Source organism: Symsagittifera roscoffensis, chromosome 8 (genome assembly GCF_963678635.1).
Source record: "Symsagittifera roscoffensis chromosome 8, txSymRosc1.1, whole genome shotgun sequence".
NCBI lineage: Eukaryota > Metazoa > Xenacoelomorpha > Acoela > Convolutidae > Symsagittifera > Symsagittifera roscoffensis.
Genome location: NC_087069.1, coordinates 40,585,721 through 40,612,697, shown reverse-complemented (window position 1 = coordinate 40,612,697; position 26,977 = coordinate 40,585,721). Strand labels below are relative to the sequence as shown.

The 26,977-nt window shown below is 33.9% G+C and overlaps 1 protein-coding gene across 2 annotated transcripts; it reads right to left on the bottom strand.

Moving 5' to 3' along the window:
• Window positions 1–301: 301 nt before the first annotated feature.
• Window positions 302–26,977, bottom strand: LOC134852919 (uncharacterized). 2 transcript variants are annotated; one of them, XM_063868786.1, is made up of 7 exons: window positions 26,723–26,977; window positions 25,831–25,994; window positions 25,141–25,369; window positions 24,703–24,729; window positions 16,998–17,086; window positions 16,571–16,742; window positions 302–1,392 (listed from the first exon to the last, which is right to left on the bottom strand). In XM_063868786.1, exons 1-7 carry the CDS (start codon window positions 26,847–26,849, stop codon window positions 1,064–1,066), a joined length of 1,137 nt encoding a protein of 378 aa, XP_063724856.1. In that variant the 5' UTR covers window positions 26,850–26,977; the 3' UTR covers window positions 302–1,063. The 2 variants fall into 2 exon arrangements, with proteins under 2 accessions (XP_063724856.1, XP_063724857.1); XM_063868787.1 differs by lacking the exon at window positions 24,703–24,729.

Below are 26,977 nucleotides of genomic sequence, written 5' to 3'. Positions count from 1 at the left end.
AAATCCAAGAATTTAATTTTTAGTTTTTCAAATCAAAGCTTTATTTCTCTTTTTGAACCTGCATGAAAAATTCAGCTTTTCGTTTAGATTTAACCAAACCTTGAAAAAATTAAACCGTATATTTTTTAGAGATGCATGAAAAGCTCACCTCAGGCTTAAAATTCGAATTAATTAAGAAGACTTATTGAGCATGATAAATTTGACAATAAACTTAATGAAGACGTCAAAACTTACATTATCTTTGTATTTTATACCACTTGACAATTTTCATGTCTCGAACATAAAACTTGAATGAGAAAAATTGTGGGTTTGAAACTTTAATTACTCTATATACACATATAGCACAAAATAAAATTTACGAAAAAGAAAACTATAAACTCGAATTTCAGTAAATTCTGTCAGAAATTTAAAATTGGTTATTGAAATTAATTTTAAGCAATTTCGGTGTATATTAATCCAACTTCTGAATTGGCTTTTTTCATAAATATAAATCAAATGACACTAAATTTGAATCAAACTTTAGCCCCTACTTTAGTTATGGGTTCGTTAAATTTGCAATTAAACATGATTGAAATCTAGCGACTTAGTGCTACTCAAAACATAGGCAGTGTTAATATAAAACTAAATTAGTTCCGAAGTTGAAACTTGTTCTGGGGTGGGGAGGGGCTCCAAAAGCCGTCAAAAAGTCAAGTCATAACATGAATCGTTCGAATTTGAGTCAAATTTCAAAATCAAAAATCAGTGACGAACTTAAGAGAATTTAAGTAAGGTTTAAAAAAAATTTTAAAGAAAGAGTTTTAAGCATGTATAATAAATCATTTCGGAAAAAAGGATTCAAGTCTTTTTCTTTATTTGTATCCAGGTTTCAAAAATTGGATTTAAACCGAACTTGATTCCAAATTAATTTATCTTTTAAAATCCCCCAGGAAAAAATAACATAAAATGGCTAAACTGTATTAAAATTCTGTGCGTTTAACATCAAATAGGTTACTTGTTTTGGAGAAAAGACAACAACTATTTTTTCCAACTTAGTTCATTTTCTTCTTTTTCTTCGGAGAAATAATTAAGCGTAAATTTCGCGACATGCAGGTTTGTTGTACATATACATATTTCTGGGATCAGCTCCCCCATTCCCATTCAAATTCAGATGAGGGGGGACATCTTTGGTCATTTCCAGTTCAATTGACCCCGTGTCTCGTTTGCGCATGCGGCAAATGATGAAAACTGCAATTAGCACCAAGCAGAAAACACCGGCTAGAACTCCGGATATAATGGCCGCTAGAATCGCCGGGTTCCCCAAGAGTCCACCCTTGTTTGGGCTTTTTGGGTCGTCTGGAACGGGTGTTGTTCCGAGTGAGGGGTCCTTGATATTGGTACTGGGGGGCAACTCGTCTAAAATGAAAACTAATTTTCAAATAGCTCCCGAAAAAGTCATAAATCCTCAAATCAATTGTCAACAACCATCCTCACTTCTACTCGTTGCAAAAATTGCAGAAGGAAGGTTAGGTTATTCGTTATTAGGTCCATGGTTCGCATATGCTTATTCATTCACCGAATTAGTTCAAAGGGACAGATAATTTTAAGTAAATACCAAATAGAGTTTACAAAATCCAAATTTAAATATCATAATAAAAAATTTCAAAATTTTTTGAAGTTTTTTTTCAAAAGCAAAAAATTTGAAAATTCCGATATTACTTAAGCTAGAGTAGAATTAAATGGCTCCAAAACACTAACAACTTCCGTTTTTAAATGACGATTAGCTAAGGATATATTCCAGGATGAACGTTATTACTCTTCTCACAGGAATTCGACTCCTTTACAAAAATCACGGTTCAAAAAACGTGTATATAAACCTAAAAACTCTCTAAAGACTACCAGGAAAGATATTTAGACTCTGAATTGGAATCTCCAGCAAAATTCACTTTTTCAACAACCTTGGAAAGAGCAGACAAAAATTTTGTTAAAATTTTGTCTCTCGGTCATTTATTTTAACAACCAACGTTTCAAAATTGAGCTACAACTTTAACATTCAACTGAATGGATTTTCACCATTGCGTGTTAATCATGGATAGTTGATCTCTAGAACTTTAACGATTACCTTGTTATTAAACTAGTTTTTATAACTTTTTCTCCTTTCAAGCTATCAACTTGTAAATGCTTGGATTATAATTTAAAACCAAATATGCATATGGACTTCGAAGGCCGGGTTCGCATGAGCAATTTGACAAACTCTGCCAAACGTCTCAAGCTTGAAAGAGTTTTAGGTTTAATGATAGCAGAACTCCCTTTTTAAGGTTTGGCATTTTGAGGGAAAGTTACTTTTGATACGATTATATGGCACAGGTAATTTTATTTGCAATGCTATTATCGCTTCTTTGATACTGTCAACCTTCCAGTAAACATAAACTCGAATAAACCGATAACCTAATAAAAATGATTAAAAAACAAGTACCGAAAGTTATCGACAGTAAACTGTTTTGAGAAATAACCAATGGACAAAATGTTACATAATAGTTATGTTTATATGATGTAACTTTATTGCATAATGTATCTTCGATTCGGTAACAATTCGACATTTTGAGCGGGAATTGTATGTTCATTTGAAGCCTGAAGCTACTAGTTAAGTTTGAAAACAACATGAAGCAAAATACCGTTTCGATATATACCAAGATAGGCTTAGTTAGGTTTTAGTTATGAAAAGTTATAGCAAGGAACTCCCATTTATTAATTGTCAGGTAATATACTTCAAAAGACTGAAAACTCGGAAATGGGGGCAAAAGAACCCACGGTTTCCAAAATAAAAGTCTAACAAAACATATCCGATCCGTCAAAAGTTTCTTCGAAACGATAATTTTGCTAAGCCACTTTGGGTAAGACAAAACCGGCTAGACTTGTAGTCTGATCTTTCTTGGAATTCAGCCAAATTTAAATCTAACTTTGACATTTCTAAAATTTCTAATGAGCTACAGCTAACAGAAACATTTGCGGGAAACACAATTTTAAGCTTGTTTTCGAAATTTCTTAACCCGGGTTTGTAAAATGAAAATAATTGTGACCGAATTTTGATAAAGTTGTTTTTTGGGTAAATGTGTTTATAACATGTGACCTAGCGTTCGCTGGTAGAAATAAACCTTATGAAATAGTTTAACAATGTTTATAAATAGCGGAGTATTAATTAGAGGAGAATACAGGTTTTGTGACTTGCAAAATTTGCAAAACCAAAGTTCAAACTGTAGGTTTGTATAAAAAAACCCAAGTCCAAAATTCCGAATTCTATATTTTGGCACGCAAAATCCGAGTTGAACGCCAAATGAAGACAGAGGCGACGGGTTTTTTAACAATCAAAATAAAATATTCAAAACTACGACATCCTCTCGTTAGCAAAAGAATCACTCAATTGAAAACTATGGACTTTTCAAGAAAAAGGCAAAAAATATTGGCAATCAGCACCACGCAATAAATGTCAAAGTACAAAAATAAAATAGTGAAAACTGAAAAGAAAGATAAAAAATCTTACAAAAGGATGATTAACGAAAATTTTAATAAAAACAGCTAATTTTTAATTAACGAAAAGCATATAAAAATGAATGAAAAGTTTTCATTATCCCAAGTGTACGGAATTAGAGAAACTAAGCTGGAAGATCGTCCGTCGAGAAAATGAATCTGAAAAATTTAAGCCAAAAAGCCATGTAAATTCTAGGTAGAAAAATTGATCATATGTCCAAAAATTGGCCTCTAAAAGATTTTACGAGGAAAACTTTCAAACAACAACAAGTCGGAGACTAAGCTGACAGAACTGAACTGAACGCCATAAAAACAAAAAAAAATCGGAAAAATTGAAAACAAGGGGAGCCAGTTGCTGTGCAATTAGCATAAAATGTTCCGACCACAACGGTTTTTTTTTAAATTCTAAAAAGAGTGTAAAGTAAAAGTAAAAGAGTGTAAAGAGATCGCAAGAGTAAAAAAAATTACAGCAGCTTTTTAAAAAATTATCTTGCTGTTTAGCCAAGTGCATTGAGTAAGGCCAATTATTGCCAGAATGAGAAGTAATAAATTCTAAATTAACGTTAAAATTGTAGTAGAGTTAATTGGGTGGTCAGCTTTTGATTAGAAGCTAGATGTTCTGAACAGTAATTTTTGTCTGAGTTAGTCTGCAAAACCGAAAATATCCAGACCAGTTTTTCTCGATAGAGAACTTTTTTGAATTTTAAAATTCGAATAACGACCAGTAGGGTCTTAATATGATACCACACTTCAACCTCTAGTCGGAAAAAGCCGGAAAAAGGGACCGTACGCCATATTTACTTCCCACCCTTCGAGGTTGGTCGGAACAAGTTTTTTAAAGCTTTTTTGCCAGACCGCGTAATTGAGTTATAGTGCAAAGCTTCTTTTTTCAAGACGCATTTTTTTACAGCAAAGCTCTATCGGCGAAATAAATTTGCGTTTTTGATGCCAGTCCATATTGCGCAATCATTTTTTTAGGATTTTTTTTCGGAAAATGAATCACAATAAATAAGGTACACGAACTTTCCATCACCATTAAGAAGAAAAAAAACCAGCCATGTTCCTTAAGGGGGCCGGAACAAAATTTGGAGATTACATAGATTCTAACTTGAAACCTCGTGAAACTATTGAAAAAAACTTGTGAGGATAAACTGCATTTCCGGTATGATTAATTATTCATACCAAATAAAATGATATCATACCATTGATATCGGTCCAAATATCATACCAATTAAAAAAATAACTTACATAAAAGCAAAAAAATCAAAACAGAAGTATTCGATTTTAAATACAGGAAATACAAAACACCAAAATAAATGTCTTAGAGACCGGTAAAAACTGCTTCCTTGTATAACACTACGTTTCGCTGATTAAAAACACCAAGAAATTTAGTTAAACAGGATTGAAAAAAAATTTACTTCGAGACAAAAAATGTACCTTTTAGCCCATTATATTTAGTACATGTGCATTTTGAAAAAGTTCCATCCAAATACTGAACGCGCAACTAATTTCAAGTTTTCTATCTTTCAGCTCACAAAACAAAAGAAGATCACGCTATTCCAAAACGCTCAAAAACAATCTAGAAACAATCTACAAAATTAAAAGTTTTAACTGACAAAAGAGATTTGACACTTTTTTTAGTTCTAGTTTTAAAGTTAATTTTTCAAGTGCAAAAGTGCTATTCGCAAACACCAGGAAAAAGCAAAAATGCTCTTATCATAAATGCTCGCGCAATATAAATCTGCACAAAAAAATGCGATTTTTTTGCCAATATAGCTCCTGCTGCATGAAAAAGAGTAATCGAAAATGTACACCGTTTGCGATGCTACGATACTACAAAAATAGCATTGCAAGCTAGCAGACAGGAAAGGAAAGAGCCACTGATTCCAAAAAATCGGAAACGTTTTCGAAGAAATCACACCTAAAAAACTTCAAAGTTTTACCTGGAATGATGTTCTACTTGCTGAAAACACGTCCAGAAATACATTTGACAGCGTTTAATGAAAATAAGAATCATAAAAAAAACAATTTTCGAGCGACAAAAAATCTTTTCAGAAAAAGCTTTGTACTATAAATACTATTCTGAGATTTCTAACATTTTGAGCGATACGGACGAAAGCAAACAAGTAATGGTTCCCTCTAACGACACAAAATTAAGTTAATACGCCGATTAAATATAGGCCAAAATAATTTAGGCCAAAAAATTTTTCAAGCAAAAAATACTTTAAACAAAAGGAAATTATACGAAGTCGAGGCTAGCAAAATTACAAATTACAGGAGTAAAAGAAAACATAAAGTGCACTTACAATAAAAACTGCATGCAGCAAAAAATTCTAAAATGTGGCAACAAAGCCGACAAAACATGAGCAGAAAAATAAAAAAGCTGAAAATTTATATGAAACGGAATATTTCCCGTTTGAGAAAAAAAACAGGTCATGGTCAGAATCGAACCCATGAACTTTGGCGTCCCAGGCGTATTCGTTAGCTACAGACTAACTGTGCAAGATACGCTCTAAAGTTTCAACTTTTTATGAAGCAAGAAACCAAGTTATTTAATTGATTTGTTAAACAAGTCGTTAAACCGAAAAAAAGTTTTTATTCCGATTGATAACACTTGCTAATTGCAAGCGAAACAATGAAGAAACTGTTCAAAAATGCATTACCTGTTTCAAAAAATGTGTGAAAAGAAGCTTCGTACTCAATTATCAGGCCGGGCAAAAAACCAAAAAGTTTTTATTTCGACCAATCTCAACGGGTGGGAAGTACCTATGGCAAAGAATCCGTTTTTATAAATTGATTCCCAAGTAATTTCGATTAGAGGGTGAGGTGCGATATCATATTAAAGCCCTTTGGTCGTTATTTGAATTCGAAAAATCAAAAAAAAAGTTCTGCCGAGAAAAACTGTTCTGAATATTTTGGGTTTCCATACTAACTTACACAACAATTACTGCTCAAAAAATCTAGCTGTTGATGAGAGGAAATTAATACTTTTCAACCTTCATATTAATTTTTAAATTTTATGAAACTTTGAACTAATTCGAATTTGTTTGTTAGACAAATTTTAACAATTTTTAGTTTATATTTGAATTTAATGTTTAAAATCGTTGAAGTCGGAACATTCTATCCTACCTGCACAGCAACGGGCTTTCCTTGTTTTGAATTTGCCGGCTTTATAGCGTTTTTTGAGTTTTTGTTGATTCAGTCTCCGACTTGTAGCTTTTTGAAGGTTTCCTTCGTTAGATCAAAGCAAAAACTAGTTATCATTAGTTCAGCGCAAAAATTAGCAGATATTTTAGGATTCAAGAAATTACAAAACAAAACATTAAACTTTTTTTCAGATCAAATTGGTTTAATTTGGATCGATTTAAATTAATTTGAATTTAAACTGTCATTAAGCATGTCTTCATTTCTCCGACGAGTCGGCGAAAAAAATTGGAATATTTTTCACCATCTTCGAAGAAACAGATCAAGTTTTCTAGCAATCTTTCAGCTCTTTTCATTTGAAAACAAGAACAATTTCTCAAAATATTTTTTTTCCAGCTTTTCCGCAGTTTTGCTAGTTAGATTTCGGATTTCTTGAAGTCTAGACTGCATATAAACTGCAGATTCAAAACGCATTATTATAAATCTCTGAACAAATTGACAGAGCCAAATTTAGTGTCAAATTTATCAGCCCACGACATTACATTTAGTTTGCACTATTAAGCTGTATCGTCTAGTGAATTTGATCAAATAATTGGAATTATTCAGATATTATACCTAGAAGATTAAATTTGCCTTGAAATTGAGCAAATGGAATCGAAACAAGCTATGATTTAATAAACTCGTCATCAAAATTTGAACGTATTTGACATTTAAGTAATTTCTAGCTTATTTTGAGCCTTAAACTTAATCAATTACTTCTTGAAAATGTCAAAAAATTTTGATCAAATAACGGTAACTGTGATCACGTTTGACATGAAAGCTAAACTACTCTATTTTCTTTTTCAATCCTTAGTATTACCTTGTCACAGTTGGAAAAATATGTCAGTGCTAATTTGGTTTCGCAAAATAAATACTACTGTTTGCTCAAAATCCGAAAATTAGGTCTTGCTTTTTATTCTTTTGGGAGTTAAATTCATGATACTACGTATTATATTTCTTCTACGCTGAGCTAAACACGCAAAAAAATAAATTCTGCATTTTTTGCTTAAGGTGAATTGAGAATAAAATTGGGTTAAATTCCGGATGGGTGAATTGTTTTGGGTTGGAGTTATGTTCTGCTAAATTTAAGTCCGCAGGTCAAAAGTTGATGTAAATTGAACCGGACAACCGTTTACATGCGAATTGCGATACAAATAGGCCAGGGGGCGCCGGGAATAAATTCCACATGAAATTGCACAAATCACAACAAAAACAACTATAAGATATAACAAAAAAAAAACTTTTCAGGTCCGAGATTGAAACTTAACTGAATTGCGCAAAATTTTTCAGAAAAAAAGAGGCAAAAATATATATAGAAGTCTGACTTTCAAGCTGATAATCCATTTTTATTACTAACAAAAAAGATTTAGGTGGTTATGTCACTCAAAACACTCAAGATTTATAGTCGTCTTTCTCAAAATAGGTTTTCGTAATCCTGGATTGTTTTTCAAATCAATTCATTTTCATGATTTCAGTGTTTCTTTTGAATCAATTTTCTTCAAAAATTAAGCACAAATATATTTAAATCTGGACATGTTTTCCATCCAACTTGATTCAAAGCCAACAACTATGTAAGGATTCACTGAATGTAAAAATGGAGAATTCATCACTAATATACTTATTTGCTGGTCATTAAAATACTAACGCCCGTTCTTTTCAATTTTCAACCTGGTTACTGGCAAAAAAAATTGAAGAAAGGTACAAAAGATAGATGAATTATACCGAGAAGGGCGAATAGGTGCAAACGTTGTGAAAAAAGGACTGGGAAGGTCGGGGGGGGGGGGGTGTTTATGGTGTGTTTAAATCTCTCTTGGGTCCCAGAATAGGGGGTGAATGGAGGGATGGAAAGTGGAAAATGAATAAACATGTCCTGGGGGAGATTCGGGAAGACGAGATCTGGAAATAAACAACAAACAATGAAAGCTCGGATCGGGTCAGGAATATTAAATAGAAATCAATACTAAAAACAAGCGAGTCAATTTTAACAAGCAGCATAGAATATTTTTTCAATTACGGTCTTTCCACTTTGTACCACCGACCATTTCTGGCAATTTTACAATCAAACTGTACGTCTCATAACAAGTTTTATCTAGAGATAAAATTATATATTACAAACCAGTATTTGTAAATTAGGAAATAAAACACACTAAAGTAGTTAAAAATTTTCAGAAAGTACACAGAACTATCAAGTCATAAAAAAATTTCTTTAAACTGGGCATAGTTTCCCATGTTTTACAGCACCAATGGGAAGCTACAAAACTGAAAACCATTAAATTTGCTTTTATTTAGAAACAAGAACATACAGAATTTTTAGCGTAAGCAGAAAACGTTGATTGAAATTTGCACTCATTGTTTTTCAAAATTTGTGCTCGATTCTTGAAAGTTCAGAAAAAATTGTTACGAAATTCAGTCTAGTGTTAAGCTTGCCAAATAATACTTGAAGCGATTGAATGAACAATTTTCAAAAATTCACTTTAAAAATCGATATGACCAAAAGTCAACTTTCATTACCAGAATTAAAAAAAATAATAAAACTTTAGCATCAGGAGGCTTCTTCAGTCAAAATAGAGGAAGCAGACAAACATCATATGGAAAAGTAAACAACTCAGGGACACTTTTCCATTTCATTTCCCAGCCGAACTCGACGCCTGAAGAGAATAAAAGTCAAATTTTCCAATTGAAAATTGTTACAACCAATGTTGAAAAAACAACGACTTTTTCAGGTTAAAAATCTTAGATTTTTGAAATACGTTTAATACATTCAAATGTAAATGAACTTGACATGTTGAATTAAAGAAATAAATACATTTTTTGACTTCTTCATAATTCAATTCATGTTTTGGTAATATCACGAAGACTTGCTATGAAAAATGAAAATGGATTGTCAAGGCAAAATGAAAAACGAGGGAAAAATTCAAAAAAATACGCTGGAAAATAATCAAAACTTTTTCCCCATTCTTCATAAAGAAAGAAGAAAAAATAGAAAAAGAGGTCAAGCTGGCAAAAGAAGAAACATGTTTAAGGACAAAAATTAAGCATTCTAGGTCAGCTTCCGTTGAGATACTTGGCGTCAGGTAGGAAGTCTGCATTCTCAATTGGGTATTCGCAGGAAGAGTCCAATTTGAGCCCAAATTGTCTTTGGATCTCAAATTTCGGGCCATTAAAATTTTGAAAAATGAGACAACGCTGGTAGAAAATGACGCAATTAATAATCCCGTGAGAATTATGAAGTCGTTTAATAGAGCATTTATAGCTCTGTTATGATGGAAATTAGCTGGAGCAACCAGAATGACATAAATTGCACCAATGTCAGTCATTTTTTGCCATAAATTCAACTACATATCAGGCGGAAAATTTTGCCATATTCATGCTAAATTCTATGCAATGGCGTCATCAGAAATTTTTTGATGATGAAAGCGGTTTTTAATTTTTGGGTTTTTTAGCTCATTAATTACGAAGTTTTCCAGCTTTGTCAAAACCCCAGAATGACCATTCATGCAATTTCGAGTAAATTTTGATTTTTCAAAGCAAAAAACGGTCTGGCGTTTTTGTTTTCGGCACAAGCTCCTCCGTTAAAGTTAGCCGCGTCCAGACAATTAGGCTAAAAACAATTCAGCCGAATTGAAATTCAGACAATTCAGCCAAAATTATGCAGAAAATTCAGCCAGAGACAATTCAGCCAAAAATATAGTGTTGCGAGCTTGCCAACAGAGGGTAGGACTCTATACGAAATTTAGAGCCGGTTATCGCCACGAAGCGGCGACGCGCGCCCACCGGCGACCTTAAACCGAGAAATAGCTCCAATTCCGATTTTTTTCTTTCGAATTTAGCATTTTGTAAAACTGGCTGAATTGTCTCAGGTTGAATTGTCTGTATATTTTTGGCTGAATTGTCTGAATTTCAAATTGGCTGAATTGTCTTTGGCCGAATTGTCTGCGAGCCAAATTTAGCATATGGGTATTTTTAGAAATAGTGGTCAGCACGAAATGGTTATTTCACCAAAAACGTATATACAAATTTAAAATGTTTTCTATTTTTAATCCTAAATAAAAGTTAAAAAATGATGTAACGAACGTTACTCGATCGCTTTACTCTCAAAATTGAACAAAAAACTGAAAATTTTAAAAAACAGTTTTTCTCAACACTGGGACGAGTTTTTGAAAAAAATAAAGTCGTGCGAATCACGACTGAAAGGGTTTTAATTTGGTTATCACTCGACCCATTCCGATTATTATTTGTGCTACCTAAGTTTGTGCAAAAAAAAATTAGAAAAGAAGCTAGGACCATCCGAATACAAAGTTCCTCCCCATTTTCAATTGTCGGAACAACAAATACTGACTTTTTGAAAATTTCGTGATAGAAAATTCTCTGTTACTTTCAGAGCAACCATTTGATTGTTTTTATTGGTTAATATTTTCAATTTTTCTCTGACCTTCTAATTTTTGTTAAATAAATTCGCATATTTAAACAAGAATGGCCATTTTGCAGTGCTATTACCATAGAAACATCCGACCACAGTTAATTTTGAAAAAAAAATTGAATTTTCTTCATTTTTTTTATTTGAGTACCTAATAATCCTATTATTGCTCTTTTTGATAGAAAGTTTTCAATGACAACTTGAAATTGCGAATGGGAGCCAATTTATATTTCAAAAAAAGAGACAAAATTTTCAAAAATTGTATAATCTTTAATTTATCAAACATTTTAGCACAGGCGAAGTGACAGTAATTTCACTTAACTGTAGCATTCATTTAACTGACTTCTGATGCATCATTTTTGTCTTTTGAAAACTGATATATCAAAGCAAAGTTCATAGTTATACGTCATAAGTAACGTTTTGATCTGCTTCAAATCAGCTATTTGCCAAAGCCAAACAAAAACGAGACTTCAAACAGTTAAAAATGTTATTAAACAGTTCAAATTTGAACCTTCGCTATCAAATGAACTGCCATGCTTTAGTTTTTACCATATTTAGAAGCTAGTTTTACATAGAAATTGGAAATAATCCGAGTTAACAAGTATGCTTGGGTTCTGGAGAGCAAATTTAGAAATAAGATCAACTCTTTACTTAATCAGAACGCTTTAAAATCTATTTAGCTCAACCCTATCTCACTCAACCAACCCGTTTTAAAGCAATTTGCCAAACATTGAACCCATATATGGACGAGAAGTACAATTTTCCGAGAAGAACAAGAACTAGAATCTTCGTCAAAAAAAAGAAGTAGCACAGATTTTCACCGACCAAAAAATAAAAAAAAGTAAAAAAAAATCGAAAAATTCTCGATACCTTCGATATTTTTTCCAATAAATCTTTAAATGTTTCGAGCTTTTGGGAGATAAAATGCGGAAAGGTATGGAATATATCTCCCCAAATAATTACTATTATTCAAAAAAGGAAAAATCTAACAATTATATTCAAATTGATTATGCGTTGTCATAAAGAGCGACAATATTCGAGCCCACCAGAAGTATCCGGTTCCTGTGCATGTAGCACAGTAGGCTTTGATTACATGTACTTTTCAAAAAGATAAAATAATAAAAAATGTATAATTTTCAGTTTTTAGAAATTTTGCTTTCCCAGCATTTAAATGTTTTTGCTGGGGGTGTGCACGGCTTCAAATTGAGCCTCGCGATGGAATTGTCACTCTTACTCTGGGGTAAAAAAGACTTTCGGGACTCCCGCATAAAATTTGAACCCAATTATTAGCTAACTTGCTAGTTTTTAAAAGCTCCAATTCAAAACACGGCAATTTCAACGCAAAAATGGCCGTTTGCATTAAAAAAATAAAACTTCATGCAAATTCTATGTTCAAGACAACTTTCTGCTCGCTCGATTAGCATAACAATAATTAGAGATGATAAAAAACTGCGGAACTTCAGGGTAATTTTGAACATCAAAAATATGGCAACTAGTGTGAGGTGACAAGAGACAGGTAGGACAAAATTGGTTGTCTAAGCGGTCGAGGTTCGGGTTTAGAAGTCGACTGTAGCCAGACGGAAGTTAGAAAAGCTATCAGCGGGTAGTTCTGTGAAGGGACTATTCAGAGGGATCAATCTTTGGACATGGAAAGCAAACAGGGTTACCAACTGGTCGCCGAAAAAGTAGTGACTTGATCAAAGTCTAGCGAAATCATCTCAAAATTAACAAAAAACAAGCTGCCAAAGAGTTAAAAAGACCCTGGTTTGGGCAAATGCTCCCCCCTTAAAATCTGATAAAAACTGGCGCCAAAAGCGCTTTTATAAAAATTTTGGGGTTCGTGAGCCCAAAATGGATATCTCAAAATAGTTCAAAGAGGTGACCCCAGGAGTTTTAATGAGCTCTTGACTAGAAATAAAAATAGTGACCGGTAAAAAATAGAGAGCTTTTAGAGACCAATAATGACCGGTCACTATAATAGAGACCACTTGGTAAACCTGAAAGCAAATGACAGTTGAAGAAGAGTTTCTGCTAGGAACTTGGTTACAGGGTTTGTTTTATTTTGTTTAGAAGGGACATGTGGTAGATTAAAACGCAAATTGAAACTTCTTGTCAGTCAATAAGATTTAGTGACGGAATTTTTTAGGTAAAGAGGGAGTCTGTGTCATGTTTAAAAGCACTTATGGTTTGTCGAACTTGTCGTGGGGTTGGGGTATGATAAATTGAATGATAAAATTCGTAGCGGTATGTGGAGATGCGAGCGTTATGTGATGCGAGTGGTAAGTGGAGATTAAAAGCTGAGAAGCTTCCCTGAGCAGGTGGGCAGTGGAGCTCATAAGATTTGAGCCAGTAATTTCACAGATGGCTTGGTTTTGGGTGACCTGCAGGTAACTAATGAAAGTTTGCTGGCAGCGCTCGCCCAGGCCAGGGAGGCAAAATAGGGTGAATTAGAGCTATGTGAGATAAAATGAAGGTTTCTTTAGACTTAACCCAAGAGGAACCTGCTAACGCCTTCAGGACGCCTAGCCTGCAGCGAGCCTCGTCAGCAGATTTCTCGCAGTGAGCTGCAAAGCATGGGGTCAGGTCAAAAGTAACCCCTGAAATTGTTGGATTTTTATTAAAAGGGAGAGGCCCGTCGTTGAAAAATTCATTTGGTGTTTCGTCAAAACTTTTGGTGTTGCTGTGAGACGAAAGCAAGGTACGTGCATGATCCTGTAGAGGACGCAAAGGCTAGCTAACGGGAGGTGAATTTTTTTTAAGTGGTGCAGATAACCATTTAGTGAGTGCGATGCTGCCTCAACGTCGAGGCTTTGAGCAAAAGCGTAGAAATTATCTGTGTACGAGGAGAGGCGAACATTTTCAGGAGGCAGCGGGGCATCATGGACGTGAAAAGAAAAAAAAATCGGTGATAAAACAGCCCTGGGAAATTCACATCAGTCAACAATTCTATGGAAGAATACCTGATTTTTAAAAATAGTGGTGGCTTGTCGGTCATATAAATGATTGCTGAGCCAGGGAATTAAACCTATTGACAGCGCTGTGTCATGAAGGTGTTCCAAAGGTTCTCTATGACATAAAATATCAAATGCCCTAGAAATCTGAAGTGTGGCGAGAACAGTACGTAAATGAGAGCGGTTTTGATTGAAACCATAAGTGATAAAAAAAATCAGAGGTGGAGAGTGCGGTTGTGGTAAAGTGGATTGGGCGGAACCCAAGTTGGTGTGCGGTATTTGGGAGGTGCTTTGTTAAAAAGGCATGGATGAGTCTCTCTAAAACTTTGACAGCGGGCGCATTTTATCAGTGAAAAAGGCCTGTACAATGTCGCAATTTTATAGTCCTTTTCAGGTTTGGGCAGGGAGTTTACTTTTGAATTTTTCCAAAACTGAAGGATATTATTGTCAGACAGCGAAAGGCTACATAAATTAGTCAAGTAACCAGGTGCAAGAGGTCCGAGGTGTTTGAGGTGGAAATTACAAAAGCCATCCCGACCGAGTGTTCGTGAGGGTTTGCTATCCGCAATGGCTTGTTTATTCGGGGGAGAAAATTGGGCTACCAAAAAGGGAAAAATTGGCAACTTTGCGTATAGTTCTCTTGAAAAACTTGTCGGAGGCATGATTCCTAGCATTTGTAAATTGCTTATTAAACAATTTTGCTATATCAGTATTCGAGATTATAGTTATAGAGCCATATTTCATGTGTCTAAAACTATAAGCTCGAAAACCGATATGGCAAAAGCTTTGGATCCAAATGACGCAGTAGCACATGGGACGGGGGAAGCTCAAGAGAGGAAAACACTGCCCAAATTGAATATACAGCAAAAATCTCAGATGTATTCTCTCGCAATTGCGAAAGCATTTCTCAAAATTTTTTGCTGCAGCTTGCATTACGACTGAAAAAAGGATGAGCATAAAACCTCAACCGAGTTTATCTGCCGTACTCTAGTTTTGAACTTGTTTTTGCGTCAAACAACAACAATCCAGATCGAAGATTCCTCAGCGACAACCGGCAACAATTTCCTAGAAAACCAGTTTTTCTCGACACACAAAAAAACATTTAATACTAAATATTCTCCCGAAGCAAAACACAAGAATTTTGAAATGAATTTTTCTCGAAACTACAAAAATGTTTTTTTTTTAGAAAAAAAAACTAAATACAACAGATCAAATTTTTCAACAAAACTTAGATAAATAATTTCAGCATGGAGGCAAAGCAGATTTTTGCGATACTTTTTATATATTACAAACATAGCATTCCAAGCTAGTCGGCAAAAGATAAGGAAGAAAAAAAGGAAAAAATGATGAAAAAACTAAGGCTACTAAAATTTTCAGACTACAATTTGTCGCAATTGAAATCATTTTGGTAAACACTGTCGCAAAGAACAATTTTCAAGCTTAATCATGCATTAAACTTAAATTTGCAAAGCGGTTACTAAACCGACGGCACTCGGGTAGAAGATCCTTGCACCAGCAAAAAATATATATTTACTAAAAACCTGAGCAGAAAAAGTATGAAACTCTAAGTTTACAACTCTTCATTACCATGAACATATACATTTCTCCAACAAATGACGCATTATGAGACTATACAGCTGACATGAAACAATGCGAAACATTTTAAAACGAATAAACCTTCAAATGAAAAAATTTAGAAAACAGGGAAACTATACAAAAATTGAGGAAGAAATCGTTTAACCAACACAAAAAAAGTTTTTGAAAAGAACTAGTACTTAATTGCAAAATTGCTCAAAACACATCACATCTGTTGCCTTAAATTCCGTTACAATAGAGGCCCCTTCCTGAGAGATTAGTATTGTGAACTAAGTTGTCACGAAGTGTTGTTACCCGATTGCAATACACTTGCATAAATTTTACCAGTAGCCTGAATTTGGCCGTACCCTCAGAAAACAACTGTCAAACTTTCATTAGGAACCCGGGTCGCCTTAATAAACAATAGCGAAAAAAATAAGCATAAGTTTAAAAATCTGAATTGCCGTAATTTTCACACAGAGCGAGGCTATGCTTCGCAAACATTAGCGAGAACACGACAAAAAGCAGCTCTATAAAGTGCAGTAACAAATAAGAAATAAGCTTCGAATTGGTAAAAATTCGGCTACGTCTCAGATTCGATCTGCAACCTAAATATCATGCGTCTCACGCACTAGCCACTCAGCCGCGGACGCTTATTAAACAACTAACATTAGCCACAAATAAAGCAGAGAACAAATTCCATGCAACTTCCAACGCTACAGATAGTGATTATAGCAACAGGGTCGCCAAATACGTGAACTCTTTTAATGAACGCTTTTATTTGCGAGTTAGGTTAGGAAAAAAAAGAAGGTTCATTCTAATATACTAATGCTCACAAGCTCGAAAGTGTAAATACTAAAAATGAGCAAAAATTAAAAACAATCGTTGCGGTAATTAACAATAATAAAAAATTGCCCTAAAAGAAAAAAAAGCTACTGACTGATTTCATAGAAGTAGAGATTGCTGCGCCTAGCTTCCACCTGGTAGTCGGTTAATGGAGCATTTTCGGGCAGTTGCAACAGACCATACACTGTCACAGTGTCCTTCAGCCTGTCTCTAGTCGCATAAAACGGATCACTGACGAAATTGCCTTTTGGCCGTAAAGTCGAAAGCTGAAATAAGCGAATTACGAAACTAACGACACATCACAGCCAATTATTCCTACCTTTAATAGAAAGTAAAAAAAATCTGATATTCAAGCCTTTTAAAGCACAATTTTGTAATTTGTGAATAAATATATGTTGATTCTTTTGGTTACCAATACTTTGCAAAGAAATTCAATTGCACGTTTTTAATAAACTCATTTAGGTTATGAAATGACAACAAACGTTTTTTGTCTTCGTTTTTACATACTTCAAAAAACTTACATATTTCTGGATTGCTTGCAGTGCTTTTTCGTCTGGTAGACCTGCCCCGCCCAAATTGCTGTCTAGCACAAATTTCACCCTGTAAGAGCCTGAAAACAAAACAATGCTCATAATTGATATTAAATTAATCAAAAAAATGAGAATGGATCCGTCTGTTTGACGTTTCAGGCAGTCACAGTTCACAATACTCATGTTTCAATTGGTCATTTGATCGCAATTGTTGTGGGGCCCTTAAGTGACTTATTTAAGGGTGTGCAGTTTTTGGGACCAGACATGAAGAATATGGGAACGAGGGACAAAAGGATACGTTTTCTGTTTCTCAGTCAAAAATTCGGTAGTTTAAGGTTCATAATGAGCCGTGACTTTTCATTGAGCTTAGAAAAAATTTCCCAGCCTAGAAAAATAGACAAAAAAATGCATATAGGACTTAATTTAAGAAAGAACTCGTATGTTCGCCCTTTCTCTAGCGGATAAAACTTTTTAAAAAGGCACACAACCTTTTCAATGTACGTTCTCAAACATAGTTCTTCATAATTTGATTTGATCATATTTTCTTGCCGTTATTTTTTGGCAAATTTCAATATTCAACACCACTGATTGAAAACGATTACTAAAAGAAACTATTGAAACGCTTCGACGGAGAAAAGATTGTTCACACATCATAAAAACATCATGCAAAAATGACCCACCTAACAAATGGCATCAAAAATAAAAACTGACTAACATTTTGGCAATTCAAAAAATTCAAGACTATTTTTCAAATGAATTTTTAGATCAAAAGAATTCTTACAATCTATTATTTTTTTGCGTCCGTAGCCCAAAATTTACGTTTTCTTTCAAGCGATTAATATTTTTTACAGCAGAAAACTTTTTTTGAAAGTCATGCATAGGTGGCTGACCTCAATTCAATCTCTTCTATATACTTAATTGGAAATTAGCGTCTGATAAAATCTTTTAATTATTTATTTACAGTCAAATGGATAGAAATGACTTGTTCCTTAGAGTTTTTATAGTTAATAAATTCGTTTTTCAAATGTCAAAAAAGACGTCAAAATTTTAAGCATCGTCGGCAGCTTGCGTTTAGTTCTCTTCAAATAATTTAAGAAAATTAACCGCCACTCCTATTTTTGTCAAAAACCAAAAACTTATTTGAATGATCTAAAGACATATGACGACATTTCATCGCTGTTACTTTTTCAGTTTTTTCTTCATGCCTTTTCTGAGATTTCAGTTGTTTCAACACAAGAAAATAATGTTCCAAAGTTAACGTTTTTAACATGACCACGCCACGCCATAAATGAAGAAATCGAATGAGAAAAGCGAAGCGCAAGAAGCTAGTACCTCCACTTTACAAGCAACAGATTGAAAGTTCGAGACCCACTGTTGGCAATGCTTGAGGATTTGTTGAGGGTGAGGCAACATTACACAATACAAAAAAAACAATGAAAAAACTTCATCGGTCTTAATTAGGATAGCAACTTTGTATGCTGTAAAAAGCTGATCAGCTTTTATGTTTTTTGCTTCCCTTTTGCATAAATGGTCTTTATTTGAAATCGCTGTTTTTTTCTAAGTGAGAAGCCATACAGCATCGTTGGGTTATACCAGGGGCGGATTTAGGGGGGGGGGCGGCCGCCTTCTCCCTTCAGGGATTCGACCCCCTGCCGACCCAAAGGGTCCCCCCTTAGTACTGTTTTGAGATATCCGTTTTTGGTGACGGACTCTAAAATTTTTCTAAATGCGCCTTCAGTGCCAATATATACTAATTTTAAGAGGGGAGCGCGCTCTACATTTTTCAAAAATTCCTTTTTCGACCTGTTTTTTTTCTAAATTATTACAGTTTTTCCTAAATTTTTAATTGTTTTTTTTTGTCCAAAATGTTGCAATCTGTCCGAAATTTTTTCAACTTGTTTCAAAATTTCAATATTTACGAAGATTGAATTGGTTAAAACTCGATTGAAAATCATTGAAACATGATCTGGACGCATGATAAATAATTGTCGTTTCAAACTAAACAACACAATCTAATTTTGGACGCTGTGACGTGAGATTGTAAATTACTAATAAGGTAAAAGCTTCATTAATTACCAAACCAAATTGCACCAAGTCGTTGAAAAAGTTTAAATTACCATTTAGTAAAAACAGAGCAAGTATTCAATTCACAAACGAGAAAATAAACAAATTAAAAAGCACGTTTTGCTGTTTTTACTCGCAAAGATTTCAACAGAGTATAAAATATAACCAAGTAGCAAAAATGGTTTTCAACTGAGCACTTAAATTTTCTCATTTTTAGTTAAAATTTAATGATCCAAGCAATTAATATGCTTGGTTTTAATTCTTTCACTTAACGTTGTAAATCGTATATACAATACAACAATGACGGACTTAATTGTAGTTTTTTGCTCCTATAATGAATTGACACGTTTTGAGACGGATTTGAAAAGACAACATCGATTACTAATTGTCTGTCAGAGATAATAATGAATGAAAGATCGATGAAAATGATAGATTCGCAGCTGTTAGGGGTCTACATTACAATCCAAATATGAGCGAAAAGAGACGAGTTGATAGTAAGCTAATATCATTTTGTCTATATTTTTAAACATATCAAAAAGGTGAATCTTATACCAGGGGCGGATTTGGGGGGGGGGGGGGGCGCCTTCTCCCTTCAGGGATTCGACCCCCTGCAAAACGCGTTCTTTCATAAAAGCTCATTCGACAATCTGCATTTGATCGAAACATTCATTGGCGAAAAACAGCAAAAATCTGATTTTTTTATCTAAATTTTTGCTATCAGATGAAAATTTTTGATCAAAAGATTTGAATTTGGTAAGTGCAAACAATTCAGGCAAATACTTCATTCTTGACTTTCTCGGTTCATGGAAAATGAAGAGCCAAAATATAATTTTCGAGAAATTCGCGGTTTAACCGTCTATCAAATATTTGAAATTTGAATGTTTAAATAACAAGTAAAGAATGCGCTGTAAAAACTAAGCCTACCAAGAATAAGCAGAGATACGGTGATATTTATTTTTACTTTCAAGTGGAAACTTCCGAATTCTCAAACCTTTTTCGTCCCAGGAATGGACGTTGCCCAGCCAAACGTGCACAAAAAGAAGCTGAATTTCAATACCTTGTTAGTCAAGAAATCAAATGATTCAGTGATTATGTTAGACAAAGTGCTAGCCTTAAAAATTCTATGTATGGATTTAGTAACGCATAAATGTCGTATAAAAAAAACACCCCAAGTTTGAATAAAAAACACCTCAAGTCGGAACAAACACAGGATATTTCAAATATGCCTGAAATTCATACACCAAACATTTTATCAATCTACTCTTTCACACTTGCAGTATTATATAGCTGAGAGGTTAAAACATATAAGCAAGATAATCAGTTAAATAATTTTGCAAGGACTTTGCAAAATATTTTCATGATAAATTGCTGTATTGTGTTTGGGCTGCTTCCTTCTTAATTTTACAAAGAGGCGAAGCTGCGCTTCGCAAACACTTGCGAGAACACGACAAAAAGTAGCTCTATAAAATGCAATAGAAAAAAAGTAGAAATAAGCCCCGAATTATTAAAAATTCGGCTACGTGTTGAATTCGACACTGCGACCTAGATATGATGAGTCTCACATTGTAACCAGTCAGCCATGGACGCTTGATAAATCGCAAACAGTGGCCACAAATAAAGCACAGATGCTATGAACTTTTCAATGCTACAGATCGTGATTATAGCATAAGTCGAATCAGTGAAAACTTTTATTGAACTCTTTTATTAGCGATTTAGGTTAGAAAAAAAAGTTTCGCACTAATACACTAACTCACTAACACTCGCAAATTCGCTAGTGTAAATATAAGGCACACCATTAAAAGCATATTTACAAAATCGCAGCTTTGCAAATGACTCAAAATCAATGCTATAAACATTTCTAATTCTAATTATATGTAACAGTGTTTCAATTTTTTCATTACTTTTTTGTTCCGTTTTTAAAACTCACAATCATTATTAAACTTTTTGTGTTGTTTTTGCTAATTGTAATTGTTCTAAGTGAAAAACTGTGATTAAAATAATAAACTTGGAGCAGGATATTTTTGTATTCATGCAGATTTTCAAAGCTGTTACGAATAACCGATAAAATCTGCTTATTGTACACGGTATCACAATTTCTTTGACTCTTAAAATTGTCCAGGCAGATTATAAGCAAAAACGATTCCAAATTTATTTCAAGTCGAACGGTTCTCAAAAGTGCAGTCCTGTCGTTACTTTTCGATACACAGGTGAAGCTGGGCTTTACATTATATGCGGTAAAAATAGACAAAAAAGAAAAAGCAACTGTTATAGAAACAAAAGGTCAACAAGTTGATTTTAGTGAGCCTCGACTTTTTTTCAAGCTTTAACAATTAACAATTCAGAAACGATAGATATAACAATTGTCTCAAACATCAGACGTAAAAAAAAACAACAAAATCATTGAACTTCTTAAAAGATTTTATCATCAAAAAAACTGCATGTCCCTTCATAAACAAATCTTTAGTAATAGTCTTTGAAATCCCAAAAAAAGCGATGAAAAACTTAAAAAACCTTTTTATAAGTTTAATGTTGTTTTTAAGGGCTTTCAAAAAAATCTGAGTTTTTCAAAGCTTTTTTGTCTTTCAGGACTTCAAAGACCATTATTAAAGGTTCGTTGAGTTTTTGAACAACATTAAACTTATACAACAGTTTTGAATTTTTCATCGCTTTTTGTTTTTTGGGACTTCAAAAACCATTATTGAAGGTTTGTTTATAAAACCACCCGCAGGTTATGGTTGAAAACATCCCTTAAAAAATTCAATTATCTTCTTGCTTTGTTTTATAATGAGAAGGAATTTCGGAAGGAAGCGCGGTTTGTTCCAGCCAGGATTACATAAAATATCTCGCCTCTAAATCACTCTTTCTATGTAAAGTTCCTAAATCTGTTTCATTTGACAAGTTTCATATCATTAGAACTAGCCAAAATTTTCATTTTGTCAAAAATCAATATAGGTAGTAATTTAATAATTTTATGATTTATCGAAATTTGGAATGATTTAAAGTAAATAAATCTGTTTCATTTGACAAGTCTCGTATCATTAGGGCTAGCCAAAATTTGTCGATTTGTCAACAATCAATTTAACTAATTATTTAATCGTTTCAGCTGCTTGCGAGATTTTAGACAAGTTGGTTACTTCTTCCAAATTTTTTTTCAATTGCGTTTTTCAAAAGTTTTTTCGAACTTCGCTGCTTCAATGGAATCAAGTTGATTTTTGATAATTAATTGAAAACCTTAAAAAAACAGACAGCCGGTTTCTGTGCAAGTAGCACGAAATGCTCCGACTAAAGAAGTTTAGCAAAATTAAAATCAAAAATTAATAAACAAGTCGAACAAAAAAAGAAGATTTTCCAACGTTTTTTCTACTTTTTGTCAAAATTATCTGTTTTCGTTTTATTTTCTAATCTATTTTATCTTATATCTTTTTTTGTTTTAAGGTAATTAGAGCTAAAGCAAGGTTGTTCCTATTTCAGGGGCAAAGCCTTGAATGTTACAACTGCCCCTAAAAGGCTCACGCTTTAAATAAAATACTAAGGGATGTATTTCGTGGCTCGTATCATTATAATAGAACCATTTTGCTGGCCTCAGTTCAATTTGAAATGATTTAATTCACCACTTACGCGTATTATAAGAACGCAACATATCGCGTGTTAATTATTCGAAATTCACCAAATCGGCAATTTTAAATCCCCATAACTTTACGCAAAAAGATCACAGGAAAACAATCTCTTGATATTTGAGCTCAGGAAAACGCTTAGTTAAAAACAGAAATTTGCCGGAATAAAAAAAAACCAAACCAAGCATAAATATTTCGTCACTTTCTTCAAAAGTCGAATAAAAAACTAATGTTGATGCAGACCTAAACTAGTAGTTCAGTCTGTCATCGTGTTGCTACGTAAATTTTGTGTAATCTAGTCTAAAAAACGGAAACACTCTAGAATCCCTGCGAATTTTCTTTGAGCCACAGTTCCTTCGCAAAAGCCTTAGGTCGGTCGGAAGAACAATGTTCTTATCCCACCGGCTGCACAAGTTTCCTCCCTCTAGAGCACATAAACTCAGAGTAAAAAAGGATGAGCTCACAAAAATAGCAATTTCAAAGTAGATCTAGAAACCCTCGCCTCAACATCACTCAACATAAGCAAATCGAAAGAAAGCGTAAAAACGACATAAAATGATTCGCGCTACCAGCAATTATCTAGACAGAGGCGAAGCTGAGCTTCGTACCCCTTGCGATACAAATATGAATGTTATAAAAATCAAATGGAAAAAATTCAAAAAATCGTATTTGTCAATGACAATTGCAAGAAGCCCAAAAAATCCGGAGCGAAATTGCCAGGTCCAGTTGAAACTCTACAAAGAGCTTTGCGAATGCTATAAAGAAGCCAAGTTTTCAAAAGGTTCTTTTTGCGGAACTAAGCAGACAGGCAAAAATCTTTGTCGTCTCAAGCATGGGGGTTACAGCAACTTGGAATAAAGCTGAACCATAGAGCTACGGGAACTAAGCCGACAAAAATGAACAGACGGATGATAATCCGAAAAAGCGCAAAAACTCTTGTTTGCAAAAAAAAGCCCGGCCGGATTCGAATCACAAATCTTTGCCATCTCAAGCAGTTGTTTCACCTCTTCGCCAAAAGCGCCGGATGGTTGATTGGATTTGAAATTATAATTATCAAGCGGTAACAAAGCCGAAAAAACCTGAGCAGAAACCCTTCATGCCGAAAAGAGACTCAGAAAAAATCTAAACTTAAAGAAAATGTCAAGTCCCTTTTCCCGTCAGAGCACACACATGCGCACAAAAATTTTTTTCGGGCGAAACGACGAAATAAACAGCCACTAAGTTGATATTATTTAGGCCGTAATTTATTAAACCGATAAATAAACGAAAAAAAAAATAACAAATCGAGCTGGTTAAATTACAACCAATGTGACAAGCAAATTTCGATTGGGTCGGATTTTCAAAATGCTAAAAACAACTTCAGTTAAAATTGTTTACAGCTAAAAGAAACGATTCTTAGATGTGGCAATTAAGCCGATAAAACAAAAACAGACAAATATTAGGCTGAATCTTTTTTGAACCGGAACAATTGCTGTTTGAAAAAAACTGGTCCTGGTCAGATTCGAACCACGGACCTTTGCCGTCCCAGGCGTATTCGTTACCACCAGGCTAAGTGTGCAAGAGAGACAATACAAATTTTGAATTCATTATGAACCAAGAACCAGTTTAATGAGTCCAATGAGTCCTGTGGACAAAGTTGTTTACTGGAAAAAAAAGTCTAGAGCCCAATTGCAATAATTAATACAGGAATCAAGAAAAAGGTGTAATTCTGGTTGATAGAATTTTATAAACATAAATTACAGGGTTTAGATATATTTTGGAAACAAAACGATCTGATTTAAAACACTTTTTTCCATCAAGCTTGAAGTTTCTTGACCACTGAGTGTGAAGAGAAACCCAAAAAAATTATGAAGTAAAACAATGCTAGTTTTTGGTACCATTGTAACCATGAAATACACTGGAAACTCCAACAATGAAAAGAAACGCACAAAATCCAATCATTTCATGGCAAGGAAAAGGTTGAGTCATCAATCATGAGAGAACATATGAAGCTAAATGATTAAACGAACTTCACTTACGTTTCCAATTTAGAACTTTTTTCTCATCTAGAATTAGATAAAACAAGTATGGAATACATCATCATAGCAGTAACGAACGCTGAGCTGATTTCTGAAAATGTTTCAGTAGTAAAATAGTTGAGAGCATCGCTATTTAAAAAGAACTAAAATTACAGGAGCCCGGTAAACCGCATTATTTAAAGCTCAATATCGACTGCGTGCTGGAAATAGTTTCAATTTGAAACTAGACTTTTCGTTTTCCATTAAAAAGATAAGCAAATTTTGAAACATTTTGAGTGTTTTAGTCAATCATTGATAACAGAAATCGAAAATTGGTATTTAAAAAAAATTTCTCCGAGCAGCCCGTTCCCTTTTCCGGAGAATTTATTTCAATGTCAATAGAAAGAGGTTTTTTCGGACTCAATTTTGTATCATTCAAAAAACAAAAGAAATACCCACTTTTCACAGGAAACACTTCAACGGATGAAATTTGGAAATGTTTTCTTGTAGCTGGATCGCTCCCAATTTCTGTAACTTGGTTAATTAATCTCGTCGTGGCCTGACTCAAATCGACTTTGTCCTGGAGATATTGATTGACTTCATGCTCAACGATAACTGACCCTGGTTTCAAAGCCGTCACTCTGACAGATATAATATTGGCAATTGTTCCACTGTATATTGTGAACAGCTAAAAAGAGAATACAATCGCGTTTTATTGATTTTTTTGTTACTTTCATGTGGAGGTTTCAAATCCTGAATCAAAAAAGCATAAAATTTTTTATATTTGAATGAAAACAAGGATAACCTAGTGATGCGCAATTAGCGCACCACTAGGTTATCCTTGTGGTGCGTGAATCTCGTGTAATTTAGTTTAAAAAAGTAAAAAAACATATCAGACCAGTTTTTCTCGCCACTGAAAAAATTTTTCTGTTTATTTGTTTTTGGGTTACAAATTTGAATTTAGAATTATTTGTATTGGAATCCATATTACGGCTAATGGGCTTTAAATTGATGCAACACTTGAAGTCTTTTGAGCTTTTTCTGGGGTAGTCAATATCAGCTGAGAAAAACTGTCCGAATACAAAGTTCTTCAGGTTTCGATTATGGTCAGACACATCTCAAAGTTAAAAGTAAAAACGCAAAACTAACCGTCTCTTCGTATGAACTTTTTTCTCGTTTATATGTCTCTGACTCCTCGTTCAACAGTTCGTCGTCGAAATCTTTGTCAAATATCATTGCAACATGAACTTTTGCGCCTTTTAGGCAACTCTGCGGTAAACTAGGGTCCACAATATAACCATAACCACAAACACCTACAAAAACGAAATAAAAATGAGTTTCCATGATCAATAAAACAAAACTGCTTGTATCAGGGCAAAGCCCTGAATGTTACGACTGTCTTTTAACGTCAATGGAGTAGAGTTCATTTTCAAAAATTGACTAAAATTAAATTTAAAAATTAAATTTAAAAATTAAATTAAAATTAAATTAAAATTAAATTAAATAAAAAATTTTTGAAAATTATCCAACCGGTGCCAAGTAAATAAGACGACAGGCCTTTAAGACGACAAGATATTAAGAGACAAATTAGCATTATTACGTAAAATGAGCAGATCGAACTTAAGCTGTTTAAAAGTCCCATCAAAACAGTTGCAATGGGCTTGAAACGTCTTATTTGCCGTTCACACATCCAACCCCCCACACGCTATGTAAACTACAAAAAATATTTTCGCATATAGCAAATTTTTGAATACACCAAATAGCATGCATCATTTCAATTTGAAACGATTTCTGTGACGGATTAAATATCATATCAGCTTACGCGTCAATAGCACGAGTTGTGTCGCGCAAGAAATTGTCTCAAACGGGCTAAATTGGCAATCTTTAAACCACCTGAGTTATTCGAAAAGAATCACAGGTGAAATATCTTTTTATATTTGACGCCAGGGCAACAATAAATTTAGGATGAATATTTCTTAAAATGACATTTTCAGTAGTCGAAATTTGTCCGCAGAAAAAAATCAAAAGATGTGAAATATACCTGGTTCGTCTGGAAGTATATCCCCAGATCCTGATCCTACAAGGTCTTCATCGTCATCTGCGTATTCCTGGCCCAGAGTAAATAAAACCTTGATCAAGATCAGATGCAATAAGAAGGCAATCTGCATATCTTGAGGTAATGTGGAACAGCGTTAATTTATGTTTCATTCCACTGATCTTTAACGATTTTTGTGATTGATAACATCACATTAGAAGGCATTTGAAGAAATCATAAATAAGTTTGTGCAATTTTGCT

What these genes read in the sequence shown, in the direction of transcription:
- LOC134852919 (XM_063868786.1), bottom strand. Translation starts at nt 26,849, where the DNA reads ATGCAGATTGCCTTCTTATTGCATCTGATCTTGATCAAGGTTTTATTT. An exon ending in TATACTTCCAGACGAACCAG is followed by an intron (nt 25,995 to 26,722) that starts GTATATTTCACA and finishes TCGTTTTTGTAG; the next exon opens with GTGTTTGTGGTTATGGTTAT. An exon ending in TGAAGTGTTTCCTGTGAAAA is followed by an intron (nt 24,730 to 25,140) that starts GTGGGTATTTCT and finishes ATCTAATTCTAG; the next exon opens with ATGAGAAAAAAGTTCTAAAT.